Genomic DNA, 25,085 nt, shown 5'->3' with positions numbered 1-25,085 from the left:
ATGACAATGGATTGCTGTAAATGGCTGTAATGTGCGTGTTTACCAACAACTTTATTAGAGTGCCAAAGCCCTGACACCACTTCCTTACTACTAAATCTCGCACCGAACATTATTGCGTGCAAGAGCCTACTGTACTCCACTGTATACAGCCCACCTGTGGTGCAGCTATAGTAAAGCCAAAATGAAAAAGATTCAGGTGGCATTTAATGATGCTTTTAGAATGTTGCTCAAGCTTCCAAAATGGACAAGTGCAAGTCATATGTTTGTGAGTCGTAATGTTCCCACCTTCCATGCTGTGTTGAGTAATTTTATTTACAAATTTAAATGTCGGTTTAATGACTCACAAAATGTAATTATAAAAGCCTTAACTGATCCAACACAAAGTGTGATATACTTCTTGTTTCTGGAAACATTGGAACAAATGTCTGTTTTTAACAACGAGTGACTTTTTTTTAACTGCAATGATTACACTTGTGTCTTGGTGTCCTCATATTGTATTTTATATATTGTTGTTGTATTTGTTATTTTGATACTATATGGACTCATGAGTCTGAAATAAAAGTTGATTATATTAAAAACAAAGATTCTCTGCTGGTGAGATTTCACCCTATGTTTGATGATTTGATGATTTGATTAATGAAATATTCAACAGCAAGGTAAATGTGGCCTTTGGACGAGAAAAACAAAAAAAAGTAAATGCAGACTCGTTTTTTTCCAGTTGTTTTCCCCAGTTCTACAAAAATCCGGGACAGAGTTCGTGCAAGGCGTACACTATAAAACGCAGATCGGCAGAGATCTTTTCCAGACGTGGTTTGTGTGCGAGTAATTGCAGAATTGCGGCAGTGTATGGTTGATTGCGTGCAGCGCAATGTCTCAGGGAGACATCGATCCTTTAATGCAGTATAATCTCAAATTCCACAGATTGTCGGAAGTCTGGTTTCAGACTCTTTCTGGGGCAAATCCCAGCAGGAAGAAGCAGGAAATGCCCATGACATTGCGAGAATATTGCTGTGATGAATACCTCTCTGTCTGAGCACCTCAACATAAGCTTTGGCTTGTCCACAAACATGTTTTCGCTTTGATCAATCCTAAAAGGCTGTATGACATTTAGCTGATACTCAACATGGGATTTATTCAGTGCATTCTTGACCATTTGGTCAGCTCAGAGATGACAACAGCAGAGAGACAAAACCTCCCAACATGTATTGACATCTGTCTTCAGTTATGCCATTTGATCGCCTCAGTTCTCATAAATCTCTGGACCCTTATCTGTTTTGTAAGCCAGGGTTAAGGCCTGCACGATGTACACAAATCAGAAAACGAATGGCACTCTTAAAGCCAAGTGCTATTGATTGTCTCTCTGCCTCGTGTCCTTATACAGCATACATTGCAGTGTGTTTTAGATGGATCTAACTTGTATTTAACCAGATGTGGGCGGTAGATGGTGAATAATAATGTTAATTTGTCTTCATATATGGCCTGAAGACAGATAAACAAAGTCCATCCAACCCTGATCTGCTTCAGAAATACAGCAGCCACCTAAAACCAAGTCAGAGGTTTAACTGAAAATAAGACCCACACAATCAGACCAGGATTAAAAATGATGTTGAGTATAGTTTAATTTCACCGGCGCCTTTGACCTGCAAAGCTCTGGTGGGAGGAGAAGAGTTCAGCGTCTCCTCCTCCTCCTGGAGCAGAGCTTCTCCTCTTTGCTCCTCCGGTCCCCGCTTCAAGGACCACCAATTCATAGTAGCTTTGAAATGCTTAAAAAACAAAATAACATGCAATACATTTGTTAGTCAGTTATGATTATGTACGCAATCTTGTACAAGAATATAAAATTATAAAATGAACATAAAACATCTATTAATATTTGTAACGTATCACAACTATGAATCAGCTTGCACACTTGCACGCGTACACCTGTCTAGTTCAAAAAGCTATATGACCACTAATGGTTGACAAGCAAGTCAGGATGAGCTATGGCTCTGGAATTATGCACAGAGTTGTTCACATACACACATTTCCTGCTGCCGTGAGTGCCCATGCCTAATCATAGCTGCTGACTCATTACAAAGCCCAGACTGGGAAAAGGTTTGTGCCGCTGCAGCCAATGCCCTCTTCACCTGGCTGATCTGTTTGGCAGCATGTGCACCTTAGTCACACACACAGGTGCTGTCTGGGTGAGGTTACAGGGTGATACAGGGTGCAATTAATGCGGGTGAGTGTGTGCAGGACGACGTGAATTATTGAAAAGTATGTGTGTGTGTGTAAGCATGAACAAGCAGAAAGGAAGTAGTGCAACATTTGGCAGCATTTTATATGAGGCCCATGTCGACAAGGCATTAAATACATACTTATAATCACTGTCATTTTAATTTTTCCAGGATGTGTTATAAACCTCGCAGTTTTTTTTTATTATTCATTAAAATGTGATTATAAGTGTTCATTGTTTGCTTTAAGTGAAGTAAAGATACATTTACAATATTTTGTGTGTTGTTCTTGCATAGATTTACCATTTTGTTCACTTTACTTATAATCACATTACGATGTATTATAACACTGGTTATAACGCATTATAAAAAGATCATAATGTATTTCCACTATGGGAATTATAATACAGTATGATCCTTGAAAAAAATAATGTCAGTGAGTGACCAGCAGTTATGAAGAATTATACTTTACCATATCATTTTAAATGTTTTATAGTGCGTTATGATTATTGTAATAAAGCATTATTATTATTTATGAGTGCTTATAACTATGATTGTACAGTGCTATAAGCAGATTATAACGCGTCATAAGTATGTATATAATGTGAAGCAAGCATTCAGTCGCCGTTAACAGAAACGACAGCAATGCTGTTGATTGCTAAATGATTGGACTCGAGAGTTTCTGACCTCCGACTGGAAAAAGTGATGGAACGTCAGGACTCTACTCCGACCTCACGAAGCTGAATGTACAGGTTCATCCCTGTACATTCTTTTACAGAAAACTCTCTTCAGCAGAGAGAAACTATGATGTGGGTAACCGTGAACTACTGGCTATCAAGCCATCCCTGGAGGAACGTGACGTGAGGAAGTGAGAATGAGGTCAGGCATTCACTCGAGAGGGTGCAGGTACCTGAGGGCTTCCCACTGAACCGCCTTTTTGTCCCCGAGCCACTTCGGTCTCGGGTCATCCAATGGGGACGTCATCCGGTTGGCGGTCGGAGTTTCATCCGTCAACGGTTCTGGTGGCCAGTTATAAAGAGGTGAAAGAATATGTTGCTAGTTGCCCATCGGAAAGGGCAACTAGCCTGACGGCAAGATAAAGCGGCTGTGGATGGGAGCAGCAGAAAAACATATTTACGCCACCTAATAAACTGCCCACCTGAAGATTCATAAAGTGTACATGCTACATGAGAATATTTTCACTGCTTAACCTTGTGATCAGAAAGCCCTTCACGATTGTGGAACTGAAGCAATCATATTGCTCTCTTCAAAGGCATAGAAACAGTCATTTAACCTCGCAGAACACATGAGTTGCTGGTCTTCTGCTGTCTTCATTGGCTAGTTTGTTTGTGTTGTGTTATCGTTATCTGAACTAATATTGCGTCCACAGCAGTACATTGCTTAGCGCCCCATTATACAGACACCTATGTCAGGTCACATGAGAAATTAGCATTTTGACGCTAACACATGCATACCTCGACCAAAAGGTGAATGTTCAGATTTTAATTAACAAAAATAAATGAAATAATAACGGACCCAACCTTTAGTTGTCATGATCGTCCCCATTAGTCTTAGTAATGGATTTTATTTGGTTGTAACTGCCTGCGATGGTGGCTTTGCAGATCTTTTGTGACTGGTTCAGTAATTGCTGCGGCTCTTGTTTCCATGTGGGAGATATAGCTGAAATTCCTGAGAGTCCTGGAATTCTTACTCTGAGGGTTAGGTGAGCAGTATTTCCTACTCAGCTTGTAATTACTCTTGATAACACGATAGGACATAAACGTAGCATTAGCTTGCACTCTACCTACACTATTACAACATTTACTTTTTTATGTAGGCCTACTACTGAAAATGAAAGATAAAATAGTCAATGACAGTTCATTTTTTAATTCAAATTTTGACTTTGAGTGTACACATGTGGTTCCCAGCTTTTAACTGTTGTTATAAATCTGCAGCAGAGCAAATTCCAACTAGCATGTGTTTGTTCAGCTAAAGCTCGATGATGAGCTTCCCTTCATCGTCGCTGCTGCTGGTGTCTTCTGTGTGGTCCTGGCAGCTTTGCACGGGCCTCACTCCACTGGTCAGACACTCGGCCGGCTGGAAGCCATTGAGCTGGCTGGACAAGAAAAAAGTCTGGTATTTGTTGTAGTCATTTGGTGCCTCGTCCTTGGTGTCGATATAATCATCAGGTTCTGGGAATTGAAAAGGCTCTGATGGCGGTGCGGCATTATTATCCAGCACATCGTTGTTTGATGCGAGGGTTTCCCCCGTCGATCGAGCAGCAGCTCGACTGACTTGAACAGAATAAGAATCAGGCGAGATGCTTGGGCTCTTGTGACTGCCTATGGTCAACTTATAATCTGTATGTCCTTGCTGCACAGGACTGATGTTACTCCGCTGTCTGTCCTGGTGTGGAAATGCTTGCGTTTGCTGAGTGCTGGACTTACTTTGCGAGAAGGCATTTTGTGTCTCTGCTAATTGGGCCCGTGCTTTGATACGCTGACTCAAACTAGATTCACATGAGACCTGTTGGTTATGGATGCTGCTGTTGTCCCAGTGTTGTTGCGAGAAACAAAAGTTGTTATCCAACGGGAGCTGTGGAGAATTGAAAAGGCCGGTCTGACCGCCGCTGGCCATTGAATTAAGGTCGCTCAGAGCTTGCTGAGGGCTCCGTGGAGGGTATTCAGACATTCCTGAGTGCGTCTGGGAAAGATGCTGAAGATGTTTCTCAGATAGCCAAGAGTGTTTGAAGGGATCCGCCTTGACCGCTCTGTCGTCTTCCTGTTAATAAGACAAGAATTTTACCGTCATACTGCGACAATAATACAGTCATTGTTCCCCCCTCTACTGAACCCTTCGCATTAGCTTCCTGCATTGCTCAAATACCACCAAGCTTAATATGTCCAGCCAGTTATCAACAATGACAAAAACAAAACATCACAGAGAAACTGATGCTCTTCTCCTGTTCCTGATGTGGTGATATATAAAATGATGCTATGTTTGAATTACTGGGATTTTGTTCATGGGAATTCTTGAGCAAATTTTGATTTGAAAATGATTGGCTTTGTATGTTACCAGTAAATATATGTATTGTTTTATATAATTGAACGATTTGGCTGTATCTCCGCGGCCCACTAGATTGGGCTCTAAGGACCACCAGTGGTTGAGAATAACTGCTCTGTTAGAGGATCTGAGGTCCAAAATGTTGTACATTTTAAAAGGTTAGTGTTTCAAGATGGGTCCGGTGAGTTGGTCCCCAGTTGATAGTCACACCGGGAACAGCACAGCCCGTCCCTTCCTGCTGGGAGAGAGGACACAGCGACCGCTCATGCTGTGTTCGCACTTCAAGCGAAGCCCCGCGACATGAATCTACAAACAGATGGATGTTGAGCTGGTCTCAACTTTTTTTCAGAACTCCAGCGACGCGGGGAAGTGACCATTCATATGTTTTTGTTTCATCCTGTTCCATTCCATCTTGGAAAATCCAGACAGCAACCTCCGGTCCTGAAAATTGAAGCCAATGCGGAAGTGTCTTTCACTTGCATTTCCTCAAATGGCCAGCAGGGATCCTTCGGTTGCAAAAAGAAGTCAGATGGTATAGAAGTCTATGGGAAGATTACCCTACTTCTCTCTTGATTTATTACCTCAGTAAACATTGTAAACATGAGTTTATGTCTCAATCTCCAGTTTCAAGTCTTCTTCAATACAGCATGATGTTCATTTAGTAAGTTATGGTCCATTTAGAGTCAAATAAGCAGAGTATGCTTTAGGGCGGGGCTACCTTGTGATCGAAAAGTCACTACCAGAGCTCCAACACCATCCCTGAACAAATTGTTCAAACTCTACCGGGCCTACCTAGACTGTGGTTACTAATCATGATTAGGACTGATAAAGGTGCAACACGTTAAACATCATAAGCTTAGACATTACAGGTTGTACGTATTGTAATACTTGGCTTTGACCTGAGAGTTCCCCACTATTCCAGCGCCTATGTAACTGCTGTCAGCTGTCCAAATTTTCTTTTATTATAGATTGCCGATGTTTTCAACTTTGGCAAAAAGGCTCACGAAGCCTCATGATTTATACCTCGTTTGCCGCCGCCTGTGGTTTCAGTGAAATACATCTCTGTCAAGCATATTTCTTTTGTTGTGTAAATCTTTCCTCTTTCTCGAACCGCATTCTTCTCTGCTCGACGCACGTCTTGGGGACCATATATTTATTGTGCTGCAACTATTTCATGAGAAAAAAAACACAAAAACTTGGTTGTCTCTTGGGCAAATATCTTATAAAAAAAAATAAGACATTTCAGAAACAAAGGCATCACGGCTAAAACCTAAAACAGTCTGAATATATCTGGCTGCGGGGGGACTTGTGGAGAGTTTTAGTGTTTAAAAATAATTAAAAACAAAAAAAATAGAAAGAAAACTGGATGGAAAATAATCCTGTACATTCCTGTGCCATTTCACTTTTGCCTGTGTGTAGTTTGGAGTGTGTATACACACATGTGAGAGGGTTGGTGTGTGTGTGTTACCACTAGTGAGGATCTAAGTTTACATGTTTGTGATTGGGCTGTACATCTCTTTAATGTGTGGAATGTATAAACATGCATCCAGTGAGCATTGAATGGATTCATTCGACCTCACCTCTGACATATCTGTTAATGTGCAGGTGAACTCGGCCTTGTCCCGCCGTCCCGGCACCCAGTCGGCCTCGCCTCCTCCGTTCTCGTCCTCCCCCTCCGCGCGTTGCAGGTTTGTCCTCCAAGCCTCTTGGCTCGGCTTTGGCCTCCCGTCTGTGCCGTCTGGCCTCCCGGGGGTCCCTCCACGTCCCAGTGTCTCCTTCTGGGCCGCACATCCCTCCATAAGTCCTCGGTGAAGGAACAAAACAACAGTTGTTTTCTTTCGAGCGGCGAGTCCACAGTGTCAATGCTTATCAGTCAGTTTGAACTAAAATGGAGATTACGCGGTTTATGTCAAAACCCTGCGTATAGAAACCGGTGGTTACATTGACGTTTGGGATAAAAGCCTAACCAAATAAATCATCACGATAAATTGAATTATAATGATGAATGTATTATTCTTGTCATTTTGACATTCATATTACCGGGCCTTCAACCACAAGGTCTACACATGGAGCAATGTGGATATCATGTGTCGTCGGAAAACAAACAAACACACACACACACACACATTGGCACGATGCTCCAGGCCATCATTGTTTTTCATGCATAGTTCCATTCTGGAGATTTGTGGCGCTAGTGTTCTTACACGTGTGGAAGGAAAACATCCAAAATACACACACAAAGTAATGAAATACTTTGTGTGTTTGCGGCCGCAGATTTCTCTTAAATTCACCAAAAGTTACCATTAGATAATATTACATTCCCATATTTAAACATCACATTTCAGAGCAGAACAAAGAAATATTTGTCTTAATGTAAGCAATCAACTGGAGAAGTTTCACGTGATATATATTAGTTGTGTTTTTACCCTATTCACCTGCAGTGTGAGTTTTTTTCACTCTGAGCCAGAAATCTCTACTTCAGTAGTTCTTACATACAACAAACTTTCCAGCGGTCCATCTGTATTCTAAAGGTTTTTACTGACGGGTTTGTTGATATATCATTCATAGACTAGAGACTAATAGATTTATACATTGATTTATACATTTACCCTAACCCTAAAAAACATGGTCTCAATGGATCAATTTATGATTTAATTCCCTCTGCAAAAAGCTTTGACTCTAATATAAATGAATTTTGAAACTGGCTTTGTCCTACGATCAGATTTATGTTATGGAAATGTCTGGAAATTGGTACATATTTTACAAGAGAATGTCTCATTTGAATACAAAACATAAATCTTGTAAACTTCCCTGTTGTAAATATTCACCTGGGCTTTCGGGACAACCATAAACTTAGATTGTTGTATCTGAGGCAGAGGGAGGAGGTTTTCTGTGCTCCCCACAATGACCTTTTAACTTTGTTATTCTCTGTAATCTTTCATTTAAAGAGAGGGTCGAATGACACCATCAAATACTGCAGGACTCCACAGTCCTCTGAGAAAGTCTGGGGGCAGCCCACATGTCACAGTACCAAGGACAGTAATGAGCCAAATTAAAGCCACGTGCACTGAGAGTTGTCCTCAGGATTTCATTCTGCAAATGGAGAGATTTTTAAGCAAACTGTCATTTGTCTATTATTAAAATTCCCCATGGTGCGTTTCATTTCCCGACCTCCACGTCAAGTTTTGGTAATTCTGCAGTACACAAAACTGGGTTAAGACGAGACCTCCATTCTGCAAAACCACTGATCACATGCTGCCACCTTGTGGGTAAAACTGCTTCCTGACTTGTGCTCAGATTGAAACTTCTGCAAATCCAGTGCAGTCTGCACACAAGTATTAGATCAGACACATTGATGTTGTGTTTTCTCTCTTCATTTGAGGCTGTTCACATCTGCATCAGATTAACAATATTTGTAATCCTTTTTACACCTCAATGTTTTGAACAAATTATGATCAAATATTTATTTGTTTTGCTTTTGATTTACTTGAGGCCATGAGGCAAAAATGGGCCATGGTCCCTGAAGAGACCTCCACCACAACCTTCTCTCTGTACATTGTATCCTCACTCTCAAATAGAATACAACTGTAGGAATATGCACCATGTCAACACTATATAAACATAATGAAGATATTAAAACTTGTCACAATACATTTTGAAACGACAGAAGATGTCATTAAAGCTGGCGTTGGTAATGCAGAGAAACTAGCAAGAGTATGCTCCATTTGAAAAATGATCCGACCTGTAAACTCAGCCAACAGTTTTTAAATCCAACCAGAATTCGCCATGTCGGCAACACTGACAGCCCGTCCCTTCAGGCCTCCCTCCATAGACACTCACCCAAAATTGTCATAATGAAGGTAAACAACCAACATGGCTACTGTTAGTACTCATAGCTGTCAAGCTGGCAGCTTGTTGCAGGCAGGTATGTCTCGGCCCAAATACAATGATTGGATGGGCTTCGTCCTGCAAAAGCCACAGAAACAGGATTTTTTTAATCAGAGCATTTGGTTCATTGATTGCCGTCGGGATGTAAAGAGAATTTATTTGGAAAGCGTTTTTGAAGAAGATTAACCCTTGTTTCAACCCTTGTTTCAAAGACCCATATTACCATACACGAGGACAGTGAGCCTTTGGGGGCCATGTAGACCTTGCTTATTGCCCTCAGTCTGGTCTTCAGCAGTGGAACACACCATCGTTGGAAGGAGGTCTTACTCTTTGTTTGGGGTTATATTTTTACATTGTTGCAGAATCTGGGGACTATATACAAAAAAGTCCTGAACTTTTCACCTAATATGGATGTGAACACTATCAAACAACCCTTAAAGTCAACTATTTACCTTCATAGTCAATTATAAAATTAACAAGCACAAAGGTGCTCAATTCGATATTCAGAGCATTGATACGGAAGGAATATGGTTATGCTCCGAATTTTGTATTGAGCACCTTTAAATCCAATATTCTGGTTTACAAATTGACAAATCCATGCACTGCACTGTACATCATTCACATTATACCCAATATGAATACTTAATACAATTAAAATAGTCATATATACCTGCAGCTGTGGTGTCTTTGGGTCTTTCTACCTGGATGTTAGAAGACACTGACATAAACTGAGCGAGTTGTTTTTCTGAATGGGTTGAGCTGATCACATCCTGAGTCACTTCCTGTAAAGGGGCCGAATCGTCTGAAGGTCCCACCCTGTCACATCCCATGTTTGCATGATTAGATGACTCCGGAGCCTCTGATGATGTAGTTTCCATTAGATTAGTGCAGTAGATGGACGTGTGTGGGTTCAACTGTCTGAAAAAATTGCATTTATTGATGGCAAATGAAGACACTGACCCAGGAGGTTCATCAACACATGAAGCATCGGAGGCCTGAACGAGTGCAACCTGCAGAGGGGGGACGTGGGTTTCCCCGCTTTGTGGCCTGCTGCTTTTGCATGCAGAGGCTTCGCCTGTTGCTCTCATTGTGCCTACACAACATGGAGCTGCTTGATTTTGAAGTTTGCTTTCTTTGCCCAGTCTTTCACTATTATTCTGATTTGCTGTGCTCGGAGAGAGAAGGGTCTCGCTGATCTTATGTTGGCCAGAGAGACTTTGAGAGATTAATCCGCCTTGGCTGACCCTCCTGTTCGGCGAAAGCTGCTCCTCAGCACAACGGTTCAGAGAAAGGGTTTGCTCCTGCTCATAAGTTTGGCTCCTTCCTGACTCTAAACCTTTAGGCGAAGCAGCAGTTGACAAAACATCACCCGTACAGCTCTGAGTCACAGTGACCGTGTTTACATGACCGTGTTTGTGTGGGCGTGTAGATCCAGCTGATTCTGTAGCCTGAGTGGAATCATGGAGTTCGGTCAGGTGGAGAATTGGCTCTACCGTCCCAAATTGTTCAGACAGCGGCGGTTCTGTTCTCTTTTGGTCAAGTGTGAGTGAAGACTCACTTTGGTACAACCCCTGTTGATGTCCTGGCTGTTGATGGCCCCTTCCATCATTACTACTTTCCATTGCGACCGAGCTTTGCACGGTGTTCTGGATTCCTTCCACGTCACGCCTCTGCGAGACGACACGACCTGCTTGCCTCTCGATCTGGGGTTCAATGAGAGCCAGCTGCTCATCAGATATGATCTGAAAGCAGATCTGGAGGTCTGCCGTGTGAACGTGAAACACGTTCTGGGCATCTGGCTGCATCTGGTCAAACGGTGCAATGTGATAAGGTACGACTGGGGTGACGTGTGCGCTGTTTAAAGGGTCTGATGCTGGCGAGAGTTGTGTGCGTGGGTTTGGGTTAGGTTGACCTTGTGCAAAAGCCGTAGTGACAGCCGCAGGTGGCGGATTGTTTGCTGTGGTCATGGTAGGTGCAACAGGGAAGTGCGGAACCGTGGGTGGAACAGGTAACTGCAAAGGCTCTGAGCCCGCTCCAGATTGCGAGGGCTGTATTAAAGTGCTGCATAATCCTGCTCGATCATTTTGCAGGCAGGTTGTGGTTATTGTGGTTGATGAAAATTGCCTGTGCACGACAGCACAAGATGTTGCATTTGGATTCAGTCTTGGCGTTTCAGCCCGACAAAGGGTCGTGGCTGTGCAAGGCGAGGGGTGCTGGTCTTGTGTGGAACTGAAAGCATTTGTCTTTTTAATATCACAAGTCAACGGTGAGGTGACGGGAACATCAAATTTCTTTTTGCAAGTTTTGAGCAAGAGTGAGGTTATCTTTGTGAGAGGAGATGACGGAGCAGAGGGGATAGTGCGACCAGCAGTTCCTGGCAGTTTATCCACAGCACGTGGAGGAGTATTTGAATCCGGTTCAGCGGCATTAGGTAACTTTAGCTGATACTTGGGCAGAAAGCTGACCTTGGCAGGCGAGCAGCTGACAGACGGTGTATTTGCATTGATTATACACGTTGGGAAGAGAGCTGCTGTGAGCTGAGTATGTTTCAGATTTTTCTGGAGGTTGATGTAACTGAGTTTTGTATCGTGCTGTGGCGCACTGCCAGTGACAGAGGGACGGGGATGGGTCAGTGTGTTTGGATTGGTTTCCATCTCCAGAGGGAAAATTATTTTCTCATCAGTTTTCAGTTTTTTCCTGTCTGAGGGAACATGGGTTCCACACAGCTGCAAGGTGGAGTCAGTATGTTTTTCTCCATAAACAGTTGTCCTTGCTTCTGCTCTGCTCATGCTGTCTGTTTGGTGGCTAACCAATGATCCAACTGAAGATAAAGGCAGTACTGACAAAGACAGGTTTCTCTGAAGTGGAGTCTTGAGAGAGCTGCATGTGTGAAGCTGGCCAGCTTTGACATTCAAATCCACAGCAGAGACGAGGGATAGTGTGGCAGGAGGGCAGCCTGGTTGGCACGCTGTTGCACTGCTGCTTGTGAAGTTCATTGTTGTTGCCGTCTCCTTCTGAACTGCTGATGACCTTTTCGGCAGGCCCTGAACAACCTCGTGCTCTGGGTTTGCCGGACATTTCCTGCCTTTGCTAACACCATCATCGCCGCCCTTCTCGGCATTGTAGAGCTTCTTAAATGTCCCTCCCCCGTACATATACCACTTGTCGTAGGCAAACTTTTGTGTTTTCTTCCTCCGGAACTTTCTGTTGCTTGGCTCTCCACAAATGTCACCACCATCCCCTTCGCAGCTGAGGCTGCTGGCGGACGCCTCCTCCACAGATGAATTTGCAAAGAGACCGTCTGTTGCGTGGTTGCCGTCTACGGCTGTCTGCCGGACCAATGGGCGGTGGGCGGATGAATGTTGGTTCACAGGCTTCATTGCAAAACCTGTTGGATTGATCTGGCCAGAGCTTCCCCTCCGGGCAAGTGTTACATAATCACTCTGAAAGGAAGAGGTTGGGCTGCTCCTCTCATGCTGCAGGAGGGTAACACTGAAAGGGAGGGAGTTGCTGCGGGTTAAGGGGGCATGCTCCATGGTGTTGGATCGCTGAGTGGGCACAGAGCTGTAGAAGTCGGGGTTCCTGCTTCTTTGTAACCCAACATTGGGAGCCTTACTGATCCTCATATCAAAATGAAAGGAGTCCTTGTATGTGTACGGCATGGGGAGGTCAATGCTACCCTGCTTTGACAGAACGGTCTTCCGTGGCCTTACATGCTCTAGCTGTTTGTCCTCCACAACAGCTGTATTCTCTGAAATCAGCTTAGATATGCGCTCCTCCAGCGTCTTCTGCTCCTGCTCCCTTGCAGTACATCTAGGTTCTTGCCCACCTTGGCCTGGACCAGAAGGTGTTTGTGCACTGGCGGTTTCTGAAATATGCTCCTTGGTGGATTCGGTGAGGGAATCCATACTGTGGTCGTGTAAAACGCTGCCGGGGCTCAGGTAGTGGTCACTGCTCTCACTGAAGCCTGAGTCTGTGCTCTCGTGGCTCTGCGATTTTCCTCGGGAAACAGAGCTCTCCCACTGCTTGGAGAACAGAGTAGCTTCTTGCCTCTGGAGGGGAAGATGTCGACCGGCAGTCAACGGAGGTTTTTCGTTTTCCATCCTCTGTTTTTGTCCTTCCTTCACCTTTGCTTCCATCTCATTTACTTCCGTCCTCTGACCTGCAAGGGTCAACGCATTCTGCTCACTCACAGAACCTTGTGACTTTACAGAATAGACCTTTGCTGGACAGGTGATCTCATCAGTAGGTAGTGTGGGTTCCTTGTCCATGCTGCCCGAATCCTCGCTGCGCTCATCCAAAGACAAACTGGAGGTACAGGTCTCTCTGGAGCCGGACATGCTGTCCAGGCTGCTCGGCTCTGATTCAGACGAGAGGCGGGCATGAGCCTGTGTACGCTTATGTTTGTAGAGGTTGCTCTGAGTCTTGAAAGAAACTCCACAAGTGACGCAGGGGTAAGGCCGCTCCCCGGTGTGGCAGCGGAGATGCTTCTCCAGCACGCTGGGCTTCATACAGTCCCGTCCACAGTGAGGACACACGTGCTTTCCTGCCGACTTGGGTCTGACTGCAGGAAGAGCAGCTGCCAGACTCAGTCCCGGCTGAGACTGCGATCCACCAGCAATATGGAGTGTCAGGAAGGGGAGCGTCTCCTTGGAGTAAAGCGGCGGCATTGCCAGATGGAGTGTGGCTGGCTCCCGGGCAGTCGCTGGAGGCACGAGGGGGTAAGGCTGCGCTGGTAGAGCGGGCACCGTGTGGATGTAAACAGCTGTCAGCGGGGCCTGGATGTCCATCCTTTTCTCTGTCTGCGCTGCGACGGAGCTGATGTGCACTGGAGCACTCGCCAATCCCGGCTTGCCAGTCTCCATGGTAACCCTGCTGCTGTCGTGATGTACCAGTGCCAGGTCTCTAATTACCTGTAAGATAGGAACAGTTTGCATTAGACCTCTGCTTTGCCTCAGATCAAACAGGGCCGATCCATCTATTTTAAGCGGGGATGTTTTACAGGTCTTGCTCTTAACCCAGTGGAACAGAAAAAAAGGAGCATGCACTGAAGCTGTTCATGATGACAGATATGCAGTACCCTTTTGGGCAGATGGCTACTTAATCCAGTCTGGATGTCTTGCATGTTGATCAAATCCAGGGAGATATGGTTTGCAATGATTCTACAGCACGAAAATAAATGATATCTCTGAAAAGCCTCTCGGAGAAAAGCAGTGAATCTCTGCTATGTGTCAAGAGCAGGTGGTGAGGAATACAACTCTGAAGATATGTTGCAGGCAGTGGAAATACACACGCATGGGTGGAATTGTGTATAAAGAGTGGAGAGAAATGGGGACATTAGCGGTTGCCTCTGTCACCAGGCTGCGCAAATGAAATGGCACACCCTTGATGTTCACAGTGGCATGTGGCAGCTTTGTCTCCCGTCAGAATGTCACATTTGTACAGTAATGCAATTGGAGTGTAAAGTGAAAAGAGGAAACCGCCTGTATTATTTCGAGCAAATTTCATTTCCTGTTGCTGTGATGCTGCTCGTCCATGCATGTTCTTCGTGATTTTGCAGAATTCACCCACAGAGGAGCCATTTGTACGGCGCATGTGCTTTGCTAGTTGTGCAGCAAGAGCACGAGCGACTTTTTGTGGGGCCGTAAACTGAGGAAACGTTTGTCTCTGTTCATGTTTGAGTAAAAACGAAGAGCAACGTGAGTGTATTTCTCAATAATTATTAACAGAAGAACTACCCTCTTACTGTAATGTGCTTTCACTTCCTTTCAGATATGTTATGAGGTCATATTGTCACACATGCCGCAACTCCATGAAGACATACGACTGTAGTGTGGACCTTTTAATCGAGATGCACTGATCTGACGTTTTTAGTTCCGATAGTGAAACCTGAGCTTTTAGTCCAATACTGACACCGAGCACAGATCCGACACCTGTGTTTAGTTAAGAAGCTGTATCGCTTTCCTTACTTTGCAAAATAAAATGTAACAAATAAATACTTTGATATAAAGTTACTCAGTGTTTTGTATTGTTAAAATGATAAATGGCACGAGCAACTTGGTAAAATATCTTTGAAATTAACAGGAAATACAATTCAAGTGTAAACCTTTTTGATGCAGCCCCAACTTGGTCAAAAATGACACCAGAATTAAAATTCCAGTATATATTGTACAGTATATAAACAAGGAAATGAACTGAATAGATCAGCCCCATTGTCATGATACCCTATCCAGCTGTTTGAGGCGCTATCGGCCCGATATCGGTGTCATCCCTACTTTTTAACAGTCAAAGGGATGTTTTATTTTACAAGCACTTGGGTTTCAAACAAGGTCAAACTGTACAGAAAACCAGCTTCTGCTTGTAGCAAGAACAAGCATCGGCAAAAATTGGTAGCGTGAAAATGTAAACATGGGGAAGACGAGGGGATGTTTGAGAAGAGGAAATTGGCGTTGCCATCACAGATTGGCGTTGCATCACAGATTGTAAGAATAACAGAACGAGGATCCAGAACATTCCCAAAGTAAGATGCAACAGAAAACTGTATAAAACCGTCGTACAGAAGTCACTTACCTTTCCTACTTTGTACTTCATTCAGCAACAATCGTCCAGCTGAGAAAGCCTCCTCCACTGAACAGCCCCGTCCTCGGTGCACGTTTCAATCTGTTCTGTCATCCGGGCAAGTGTGTTCCTCCTCAACCCCTCACAGCTCTTTCACGTGAACTGTTTCTTGTTGAGGAAGCGGAACAAATGCAAATGAGAGAGAAGATGCACTATGAAAGTGACGAGGCAGAGGGGAGGAGAGGGAGGGAGAAGGGCTGGCTGGCTGGGTGGGTGTGTAGCTGTCAAACAAAGACTTCCGGAGGACAAGTTGAAAACATAGATTAGACAGAGAGCTGAGCATACATGGAATGACTTCAGGCTAATACAGAGTGTTGGTGCAGAAGTGAAAGCAACTGTTGGAAGAGGAAGTGCAGTGACGGAGGCGAGCTTACCTAGCACTCACGCTGGCTGACTGAGTGACTTCACCATCAACAGTTCGAGGCTCACTTATATAGGCCTACTTGCTCCCCCACCCACCTACTTCCACCCACACACTGTATTTCATACACCCACAAGGACCAGGGTGCAGCAAATCTAATGTTGATGCACTGCTCTCACTCTCTCAGGCAGAGAACAAATGGATGAGTTGTGAGTGGCTGGAGTGAATTGTACTGGGGTACAGCATCTATCATTCTGCAGAGGGTACACCAGCAACCACCACACATGCTTATACAGTCGTGTGGTTTTTCTGACATCATAACATCTTACTGAGAATTCGGTGCAGATAAGAAACAGAAAACCGATTTTATTGCTCAGTTTCAAACTCAGGAATCTGGCAAATCCTGAGGAAATGATCATGGTTATTTTTGGCAGCAGTTTTCTTCAACCTGTCGCTGGTAAACACAATGCGTGTCAACGGACCGATCGTTGCTATTTTTTTCATTAACAGCTCACGGTGGCATAAAAAGACAAATGCAACACATCATTTCTCGCGTACACACACTTTTTGTCCACATAGTCAGGCCACCTAATGGCCAATGTAAGTGCCAGTGACACCCTTGGGACATCAGTATGCGTCTCTCTGGACAGCATGAGTGGTACATTACACATTGAATGTGTACTCATGTGGCCCGTTATAGCATTATGCTGTTTGCATAACTACACCGTGACTGCATTGGATAATATTTTTTAACTTAAAATTCATACTTTAATATATGTATACAACAATGACATATTATCACCGTACAAAGTTGATATGGCTAATGTGTTAGCAAACATTTGCCAGCTCACTTCCAGCATGTACGAAGTAACGTTCTCCTCTGACTCCTGAAACTCAACAGTAGCTGCAATCTTTGTAATTTTGCTATTTGTATGCTGTTGGTTTTAAGTCAGTTTGGTCTTTTACGTGAACGTTTTTATGCTGCACTCGTGGCTATGAAAGAGATTTTAAACCTCAATGTATCGCTCTACGCTCTCATGTAAGTGATGTTTTCAAAGCTGGGATCTTTTATGAACAGTATGTCATCATGCGGGATCCACTGTGCAATCATCAGATGACATCTGCTGAAACAAAACAAATACTTTTTATATCATTCCGCTGCTGCTGACTCTAGCTGGTCTCCAAGGCAACTGCAGGCCCGATCCAGAGCATGCTTTGTGTTGACATGGTAACAAGACACCTCCTACCACGCATGTTTTCTCCCACAGCTCACAGTCCTGCAGGGTGGAGGCATAGTTTCAGGCATGATGGTGGAGACTGACTCAGATGAAATGTTTTCTCAATCACAGTATGTGTACAGTCTCTATGGATTCGCACAGATGTCCTCTCCAAAACAGTCAGCAGGCGTTTAATGTTGTTGATATTTTGGCCTTGTTACTCCGGTTACTAAGATAACGGGGGTTGAGTCCAGTTTTACAGCTGATGCTCTGCAGTGACCAGAGAGCAAGAAAATGCTTTCTTCTGCTCCTCCTGGTCTCTCACAAGCCTCTGAACCTTGTGTTGCAGTTCTTTAGACATTTATCCATGTGGATAAAGTGGTTGGTGTGTTTTATTTTCTGCCATCAAGTAAAATTGTCAGAGACATGTCGACATGATCCCTGCAGTCACAAATAGGCCTACATCTCAAACGATGCTCAAAAAGCTCATGGGATCATGCAAAAACAACTAAAGCACATCTTTAGTCACGTGGGACAAACAGTTCCTCGCCCTTAACTCTCAAAATATTACTTCATTTTGTGAGGACTGTGAAGTTGCCTGAGTCTACACACTTGCACATGAAATGACAGATGTGTCGTTTGCATAGGCCCATCTCTCTAACAGGCTAAGCCGCCATCATCCATCTGCATGTGTTACACTCCATTTCGTTCTTCTTTTGCCAGCACATGAAGCGATGAGCCACATTGCAGGAAGTGGCAACTGAGAGACTGCGTGTGGGTGGGTGCTGAATTGCTGAAGGCCTATATCCACTCACATCTTCACTTGTGCCTTTTCAGCGGATGAAGAACATCAGTCTCGTGCCCGACTTTTGTCTTCAGCACCACCGGTAATAACACCACCGCTACAAGCTGCCAAGCACAGTGCGTGTACCTCAGTGGTAAACCATAATAACTGTCTCTGTTTTACTTTCTGACATAGCCTTAACTGCTGTGTTCAGCACAAGGCTTCTTCAATCATACAACTGTCAAGCAAACACTGCAATTATGACAACAAAGCTGCACTCAAGCCTGAGCAGAAGCTCACAGCTTCTCTTTCTTGACGTCTGTGAGATGCTGTACTTGTGCCCCCTTTGCTGGGCCATATAGAAAGGATGTATGTGTTAGAAATCGGGCAAAGCATATCAACACATTCAAAGCCAGGCTGACTAACAGTTATTTTATATCATCCTTTAATCTGTTGTTGTTGTTACACTATAAAATGTCAGAAACAGGAGAGAAATTCTCATCATAGTTTCCAAGATGAAGAAGATGATCTGTTTCTACTACTTTTTTTTGCCTGAGCAACACTCTGACACATTTTGTTATTATTTTAAACCGTGAGAACCAGCTATTTTTCTCAGTTTAGACGCTGGAAAACACCAAATATTTAGCTTTTTTGTTGGAAAAATATCCTCCTCCTGTTTTAGCACTGGGCCTAATTGTGAGCTAACTTTGTGGCTATTGTTTTTGCATGAACAGTTAAAGAAAGAACGAAAGAAAGAAGCGAAAGGTTTTTGAGTGTTTTGGCCTGCACTAAAGGCATGTTGCATTCATGTACCTGTTAAATGCACCACATGGTAGTTAGCCTAAACAATTTTTTTCGCTTAATGACAAAAAAGGCAGTTATATCAACGGAATATTTATTTTGTGAATATTTTGTTTCAGAAACAGACCGTTACGTGGGGTCAAACGAAGATCATCCTCCTTGCCCCTTTCACAATGAAAGTATTACAACGATATGTAAAGATTAAATGTGCACTTCGAATCTGAAAATTCCGTTTACCAAGAAGGCAACCTCGGTCTGGAGAGTCTTTCAGTTCTGTGACGTAGGACGTCAATGCGTACGGCGCAACGCACGTTTGTGTCCAGGAACGCCATTGGAAGTTTGAAGAGGGTTAGATGTTTTTATGTTTCAAGATGTAATATTCAGCTCATGGCCTTAAATGTCACATAACGCTGTCGTTGCATAGTATAGGCGTCCAGCTGGTTCGGGGTTAAAATCTGCCCGTGTACTTCGTTTTTGCTCTGTCGAGGCTGTAGCCACTAAGCTAACATTAGCACATAAGCACAAGTTCCATTCATTTGTTGTAGCTGTCCCAGCTAACGGTGTATGTTTATAAACAGCTAGCTAGTTTAGCAAACAGCTAGCTAGTTTGCTACAATACTGCATTAGATAACACTGCCGTCTTGTAAAACAGAGATAACTTAACAGCGGCTAACGTAGTCAGAGGATGAATGGTTGACATTGTGTCTTTATTTCAGCCGGCTACGTTGTCCCCATTGAAGGGGCCCCTTCTAGTCACACGGACCCATCATGTATCGTTCCAAACCAACCCTGAAGGACCGACAGCACCTGTACAAGCTCATCATAAGCCAGCTGCTCTACGACGGATACACCAACATCGCCAACAGTCTCATCACTGAGGTCAAACCACCGAATGTAGTGTCGCCCTCTGAGCAGCTGATGCAGCTGGCAAAGACAGGTACGACTAGTTCTCTCCACGTCTTGCATGTTAGAGTGATGTGATGGTTCAGGGGGCCCTAACTGTGCAATTTCCAACCTTTTTTTCAGGGATGGAGAACGACGACACTGCAGTTCAGTATGCCATCGGGCGCTCGGACACAGTGGCGCCGGGCGTGGGCATTGATATGGAGTTTGATGCCGATGTCCAGTCCATGTCCCCGGAGGCGTCGGAGTATGAGACCTGCTACGTAACATCGCACAAGGGCCCGTGCCGCGTTGCGTCATACAGCCGAGACGGCCAGCTGATCGCCACTGGCTCTGCCGACGCGTCCATCAAGATCCTGGACACCGAACGCATGCTGGCCAAGAGTGCTATGCCTATTGAGGCGAGGCAGATTTGACATCAGAGCACACTGCACCGTTTTCTAATCCAGAAGGGTGGTGTTTACTGTTTCCTTGTGTGTGTGTGTGTGTCTTTCCATTTCAGGTGATGATGAATGAGACGGCGCAGCAAAACATGGAGAATCACCCCGTGATCCGGACACTGTATGACCACGTAGACGAGGTCACCTGCCTCGCCTTCCATCCCACTGAACAGATTCTAGCCTCTGGCTCAAGAGATTACACCCTCAAGCTGTTTGACTACTCAAAGCCCTCTGCAAAAAGAGCATTTAAATACATACAGGTCAGATTTTGTACACAATATGTCTCTGGATTTCCCCATAGGTTTTGGGAAAACAACAATTGTTCTGTTGAAACGGGAGATGCTGAGTTACATAGAAAATGGCAGAGCTAACGTAAACAAGGCTGGGAAATTGCAACATTTTCATTTCTTAAGCCTATGCCGACTACTGGAATTCTCTTGTAATCCAATACTCTCTTCATCCGTTTCACAAACAGGAAGCCGAAATGCTGCGTTCGATCTCCTTCCACCCGTCGGGGGATTTCCTGCTGGTGGGAACGCAGCACCCCACCCTCCGCCTCTACGACGTCAACACCTTCCAGTGCTTCGTGTCCTGCAACCCGCTGGACCAGCACACGGACACCATCAGCGGCGTCGGCTACAACCCCAGCGCCAACAGCTACGTCAGCTGCAGCAAGGACGGCAGCATCAAGCTGTGGGATGGCGTCTCCAACCGCTGCGTGACCACCTTCGACAAGGCCCACGACGGAGCCGAGGTGTGCTCCGCCATCTTCTCTAAGAACTCCAAGTACATCCTGTCCAGCGGCAAAGACTCCGTAGTCAAACTGTGGGAGATCTCCACGGGCCGGACACTGGTCAAGTACACAGGTAAGGAGGATGCCTTTCGCCGCAACCACAGTGAGACACGTGTCCCATGTTGCTTTATATATTCAAAGGGGAAATTCTGCACCTTTTTTACATCGATGTCCAAACAGCATTGATGCTCAAAGTTGTTCATTGAAGCAATACTTTCCTCAGTTTGTGCTATATTGACCGGGAAAGCTGAGTTCTCCAGCTTGCGGAGGTGTGACAGCTGTGCCTACATGTACCAGGATGCATTGCGGGCAAGCATAGTGAAGCCGAGTGGCACCCTCGGTAATATAAAACAAAAACACAGAGGTTCTGTAGTCCGACCCAGCGTGAAACAAGACGGCAACGACTCTTCATCATTTATCACATTACAACTGCAGCTTCCCTCCTTCCGGTTTCACCTTTCACAATAAGAGCCCAACTTGTATTCGCTCAGCATTTCGCTGAGAGGCAACTCAACAGCTTACCTTTGGCACCTGTCACTGGTGGCGGTGGCGATATACTCTGGCCAAAATAAATAGGGCTGAATGTCTGAGTCAGCCAAAACACTGTAAAATGTATCCATAATATCCTCTGCACTCATATTTTGGGAGGCCATTTTCAGCATCTACGTCACTCCCACGTCAAATGACTGCTGGATGCAGCGAGAACACGAGATATCGCAACGGGAGAAGCTCTCCCGGTCGATATGACAACGCACTGAGCAAGTCTTTGCTTCAATCACTGAATGACCATCGAGAACACGTGCTCTGCTAACATGCTATGGCAATTTACAGAAATCAACCTCATGATTTATTTACTTAAAGTGTGATCTATTCCTTTTCATCCGATTCAATTAGTATCTTAGTTTGTGATCCAATATAATACCAACAGACATGTTTACAAAACTGTTATATACTGTCATTTAAAGCTGCTTTGATATGATTCAATTTGGCTTTGTTCATGTTCCGCTCAGTTAAAAATAGTTTTGACTAAAAGTAAGTAGAAGAAATGACATTGCCTTACTTTTGTTCCAAGTACTCAAGTGAGCCGTCATACCGGCAGCAACACAACAAGCAGACACAGGGCAACGGTAACTTCTGCCTCCGGGGTCGGTGTCATCCATCTAAATGTGGTGATTTCATTACATTAACAAATTGGCTCATTGGCCTCGTAACAAATACGGTAGTGTTTTCCAGCTTCAGTTCAGATGTCGAGCTCTGTTCATCCTGAAAGAGGCTCAGTGTACAAAATACAAACAAAACCTTTACTCGTCCTTCACAGCTTCATGTGGCTGAGCGTGCAAAGTGTCGTAGTCCAACCTTGTTCACCGTCCAAACGCTGCACATGTGCTACTGAAAGCCAACATGTCTGCTGTGTGGACAGAACCTGGACAGGAGCAGAGCTAGTTCACGTTAGCGGTTATCACCGACCTGCGGAGCTAACGTTAACGGAGGATGCATTGGATTTCATTATGATGCGTTCATGCTCTATTCAATGAAATCATTCATAAAAAGCTTTAGAAATGATGACGTGTTGAGATGTAATCCTCTAAGATGCAGTTGTTGGTGAGAGACTTGAACAAGTCCAGTTTAAAGGATGTTTTCACAGCAATATGAAATAGGTATCAGTGAGGTAATTATCACGAGCGATAAGGAGCTTATAATGCATCATTAAAACTACTAATACCAAGATATTTAAATGAAAATACAATCATTCATTTCTTAATCATTAGTATGTAAATAACCGCTGTATATGACAATGACAGTAAAAAGATAACATGTAGAATTGTTTATTTTTTGGGAATTTGGTGAAAAAAGTTAGTTTTGTTTCCATAACATCTTGACCACATATCACCCGATCACGACTAGCATTGCCCCGTTGCTTTTTATCTTCCTGTTTATTTCTGCTGTTTATTTCTCATTATTTCAGTTCCACAAATCCAACTCATCCCACTGACCACATTATCAGGAGGTTGCAGCGTCAGCTGTTGTTCATCTAATATTCACAGAATCAAAGTGTGCTAATAATCAGTGACCGATGCGTCATCTTCTCAAGTATCAGCAGTCACTTGTGACAGTGACGTGTCATTCCTTCTTAGCGTGAATCAACACAATGACAAACAAACAAATGAGCTGCTTATTTAATGTCTTTTTTAAATGTACCTGTTACTAATATTATAGTAGCGTCATGATGTTTGTGTGGCCGGTGATGCAAGACATTGCTCATGTTTCCTCTAGAAGCCACAGCTTCTACTCGGACAGTTTTGCTGTTTAGTTTCTTTTTGTATGTTTCCTGTAACCAAAGCAAGCAAACACAACAGACAGACAGACATCTTCCTCATTGCTACAATTTATTATTATGTTGCAGCCTCTGGAGTAAATTGTTTGAATTAGTTTTTCCCTCAATAATCTACACTGAATACCCCATAATGAAAAAAACTGGATTTTAGAAATGTTTGCAAATTCATTAGACAGAAAAAAAATATTAACATAAATATTCAGAGACTTGAAAAAAAAAATAGTCAGGAGGAGAGCTAGTTAACGTTAGCCTTGAGCAGCACAGTCCTGCATGGCTACATGACGGAGCTAAACGCTAACGTTAACAGAGGTGGCATTGAGTTACATTACGATGCATTCAAGCTCGATTCAGTAAAAATGACTATTGGCGGAAGGTAAATTCTAAGCTTACATGATGCGTTCAAATGTAATCTTGTAAACCACGCGAATGGTCAGATATTGTTGTATGTGAACGACTTGATTAAACTGGTGTGGTCTCTGTGGTGATGTTTTAGGGGCGGGGCTGAGCGGCCGTCAGATGCATCGCACGCAGGGCGTGTTCAACCACACGGAGGACTACGTGCTGCTGCCGGACGAGCGCACCATCAGCCTGTGCTGCTGGGACTCCCGCACGGCCGAGAGGAAGAACCTGCTGTCTCTGGGCCACAACAACATCGTGCGCTGCATCGTCCACTCGCCCACCAACCCCGGCTTCATGACCTGCAGCGACGACTTCAGGGCCCGCTTCTGGTACCGCCGCACCACCACGGACTGAGGCTGCCCTCCGCCTCTCCACTCTCACTCCATCTCCACTCGTCTGAGAACCTAACAGGATGCTGGACTATGTGAACTCGCCACTTCCTTCTGATCTGTGGTGACTTTCATTTGTATGTCATTTGCAGTGGAACTTGTGCGACAGCACTTAAAGGGTAACTTCTATCATTTTCAATTTCAAGATGTGTTGCCCCCTCAGTCACGTAGGCGGTTGTTTCACTTGTCTTTTCGGCGCAACCTCTGTGATTGAATGGGCGTATGCATCTCCACACGACCTGACTGATTGGATATATTCCGTGGTCAAAGTAGCGGCTGTAAAACAGGGGAACGCATCTCGTGTCCTAAAAACTGTTCACAGTAAAAGTCCTACGTAATTTAGTTTAATTTGAAAGCTTTTATTTTGAACTGTTGGGTTCTCAGGACTCGGACAGCAGGTGTCAGCTCTGTTCTCTTCGAGATGAAGATGATGGAGACGTTTTGATAACTTGTCTGGATTGTGTCCACATACTGTCCACACCTCACTGAGAACTCAATTCGACCACCTCACTATGCGGTCTGGCTGACGTCACCACGGCCTTAAACACAACAACATGGCACAACAGGTTGAAAAATACTGAAGTTACCCTTTAAGAAGAGGAGTTGCATCTTCTTAAGAGCAAAGCAGCATTTCTTTACATCTTTACGTCTTTTTGATAATCACACTTTGAGAATGAACCTGAAAGACCTTTTTAAAACTCTGCTCGGACACTTCAACTCTTTTCAGATTCCTCAGCCGTATGTCGTCGTCATTGACATCTGAGTTGTGTTGTTGTCTTTTCTACCCCACTTTTCTATTTTGTCTGCGTCCTTTGTTGTAATTCAGTCATTTTTAATAAACAATTAAAAGGAACAAGCCTCTTCTGTGAATGTGATGGTGA

The 25,085-nt window shown here is 44.1% G+C and overlaps 3 protein-coding genes across 4 annotated transcripts; 1 reads left to right on the top strand and 2 right to left on the bottom strand.

Moving 5' to 3' along the window:
• Positions 1-4,196: 4,196 nt before the first annotated feature.
• LOC306797736 (uncharacterized protein) lies at positions 4,197-15,845 on the bottom strand. Of its 2 annotated transcripts, none has more exons than XM_079297132.1 (3): positions 15,735-15,845; positions 6,857-7,080; positions 4,197-4,994 (listed from the first exon to the last, which is right to left on the bottom strand). In XM_079297132.1, exons 2-3 carry the CDS (start codon positions 7,073-7,075, stop codon positions 4,203-4,205), a joined length of 1,011 nt encoding a protein of 336 aa, XP_079153258.1. In that variant the 5' UTR covers positions 7,076-7,080; positions 15,735-15,845; the 3' UTR covers positions 4,197-4,202. The 2 variants fall into 2 exon arrangements, with proteins under 2 accessions (XP_079153258.1, XP_079153257.1); XM_079297131.1 differs by lacking the exon at positions 15,735-15,845 and adding an exon at positions 9,835-9,957.
• Positions 9,940-14,029, bottom strand: znf831 (zinc finger protein 831; the record flags this gene model as incomplete). The annotated part of the gene is made up of 3 exons (XM_079296795.1): positions 9,940-9,946; positions 10,080-10,969; positions 12,005-14,029. The coding sequence occupies 3 exons, from the start codon at positions 14,027-14,029 to the stop codon at positions 9,940-9,942; spliced, it is 2,922 nt and encodes a 973-aa protein (XP_079152921.1).
• A 3,339-nt stretch (positions 15,846-19,184) lies between the features above and the next one.
• On the top strand, positions 19,185-25,024 carry cstf1 (cleavage stimulation factor, 3' pre-RNA, subunit 1). Its single transcript, XM_079296946.1, has 6 exons — positions 19,185-19,293; positions 19,662-19,882; positions 19,972-20,249; positions 20,351-20,548; positions 20,764-21,154; positions 23,910-25,024. Exons 2-6 carry the CDS (start codon positions 19,714-19,716, stop codon positions 24,167-24,169), a joined length of 1,296 nt encoding a protein of 431 aa, XP_079153072.1. The 5' UTR covers positions 19,185-19,293; positions 19,662-19,713; the 3' UTR covers positions 24,170-25,024.
• The last annotated feature ends 61 nt before the right edge of the window (positions 25,025-25,085 follow it).

Source organism: Melanostigma gelatinosum (assembly GCF_949748355.1).
Source record: "Melanostigma gelatinosum genome assembly, chromosome: 3".
NCBI classification, from domain to species: domain Eukaryota; kingdom Metazoa; phylum Chordata; class Actinopteri; order Perciformes; family Zoarcidae; genus Melanostigma; species Melanostigma gelatinosum.
This window is presented reverse-complemented; position numbering and strand designations above follow the sequence as displayed.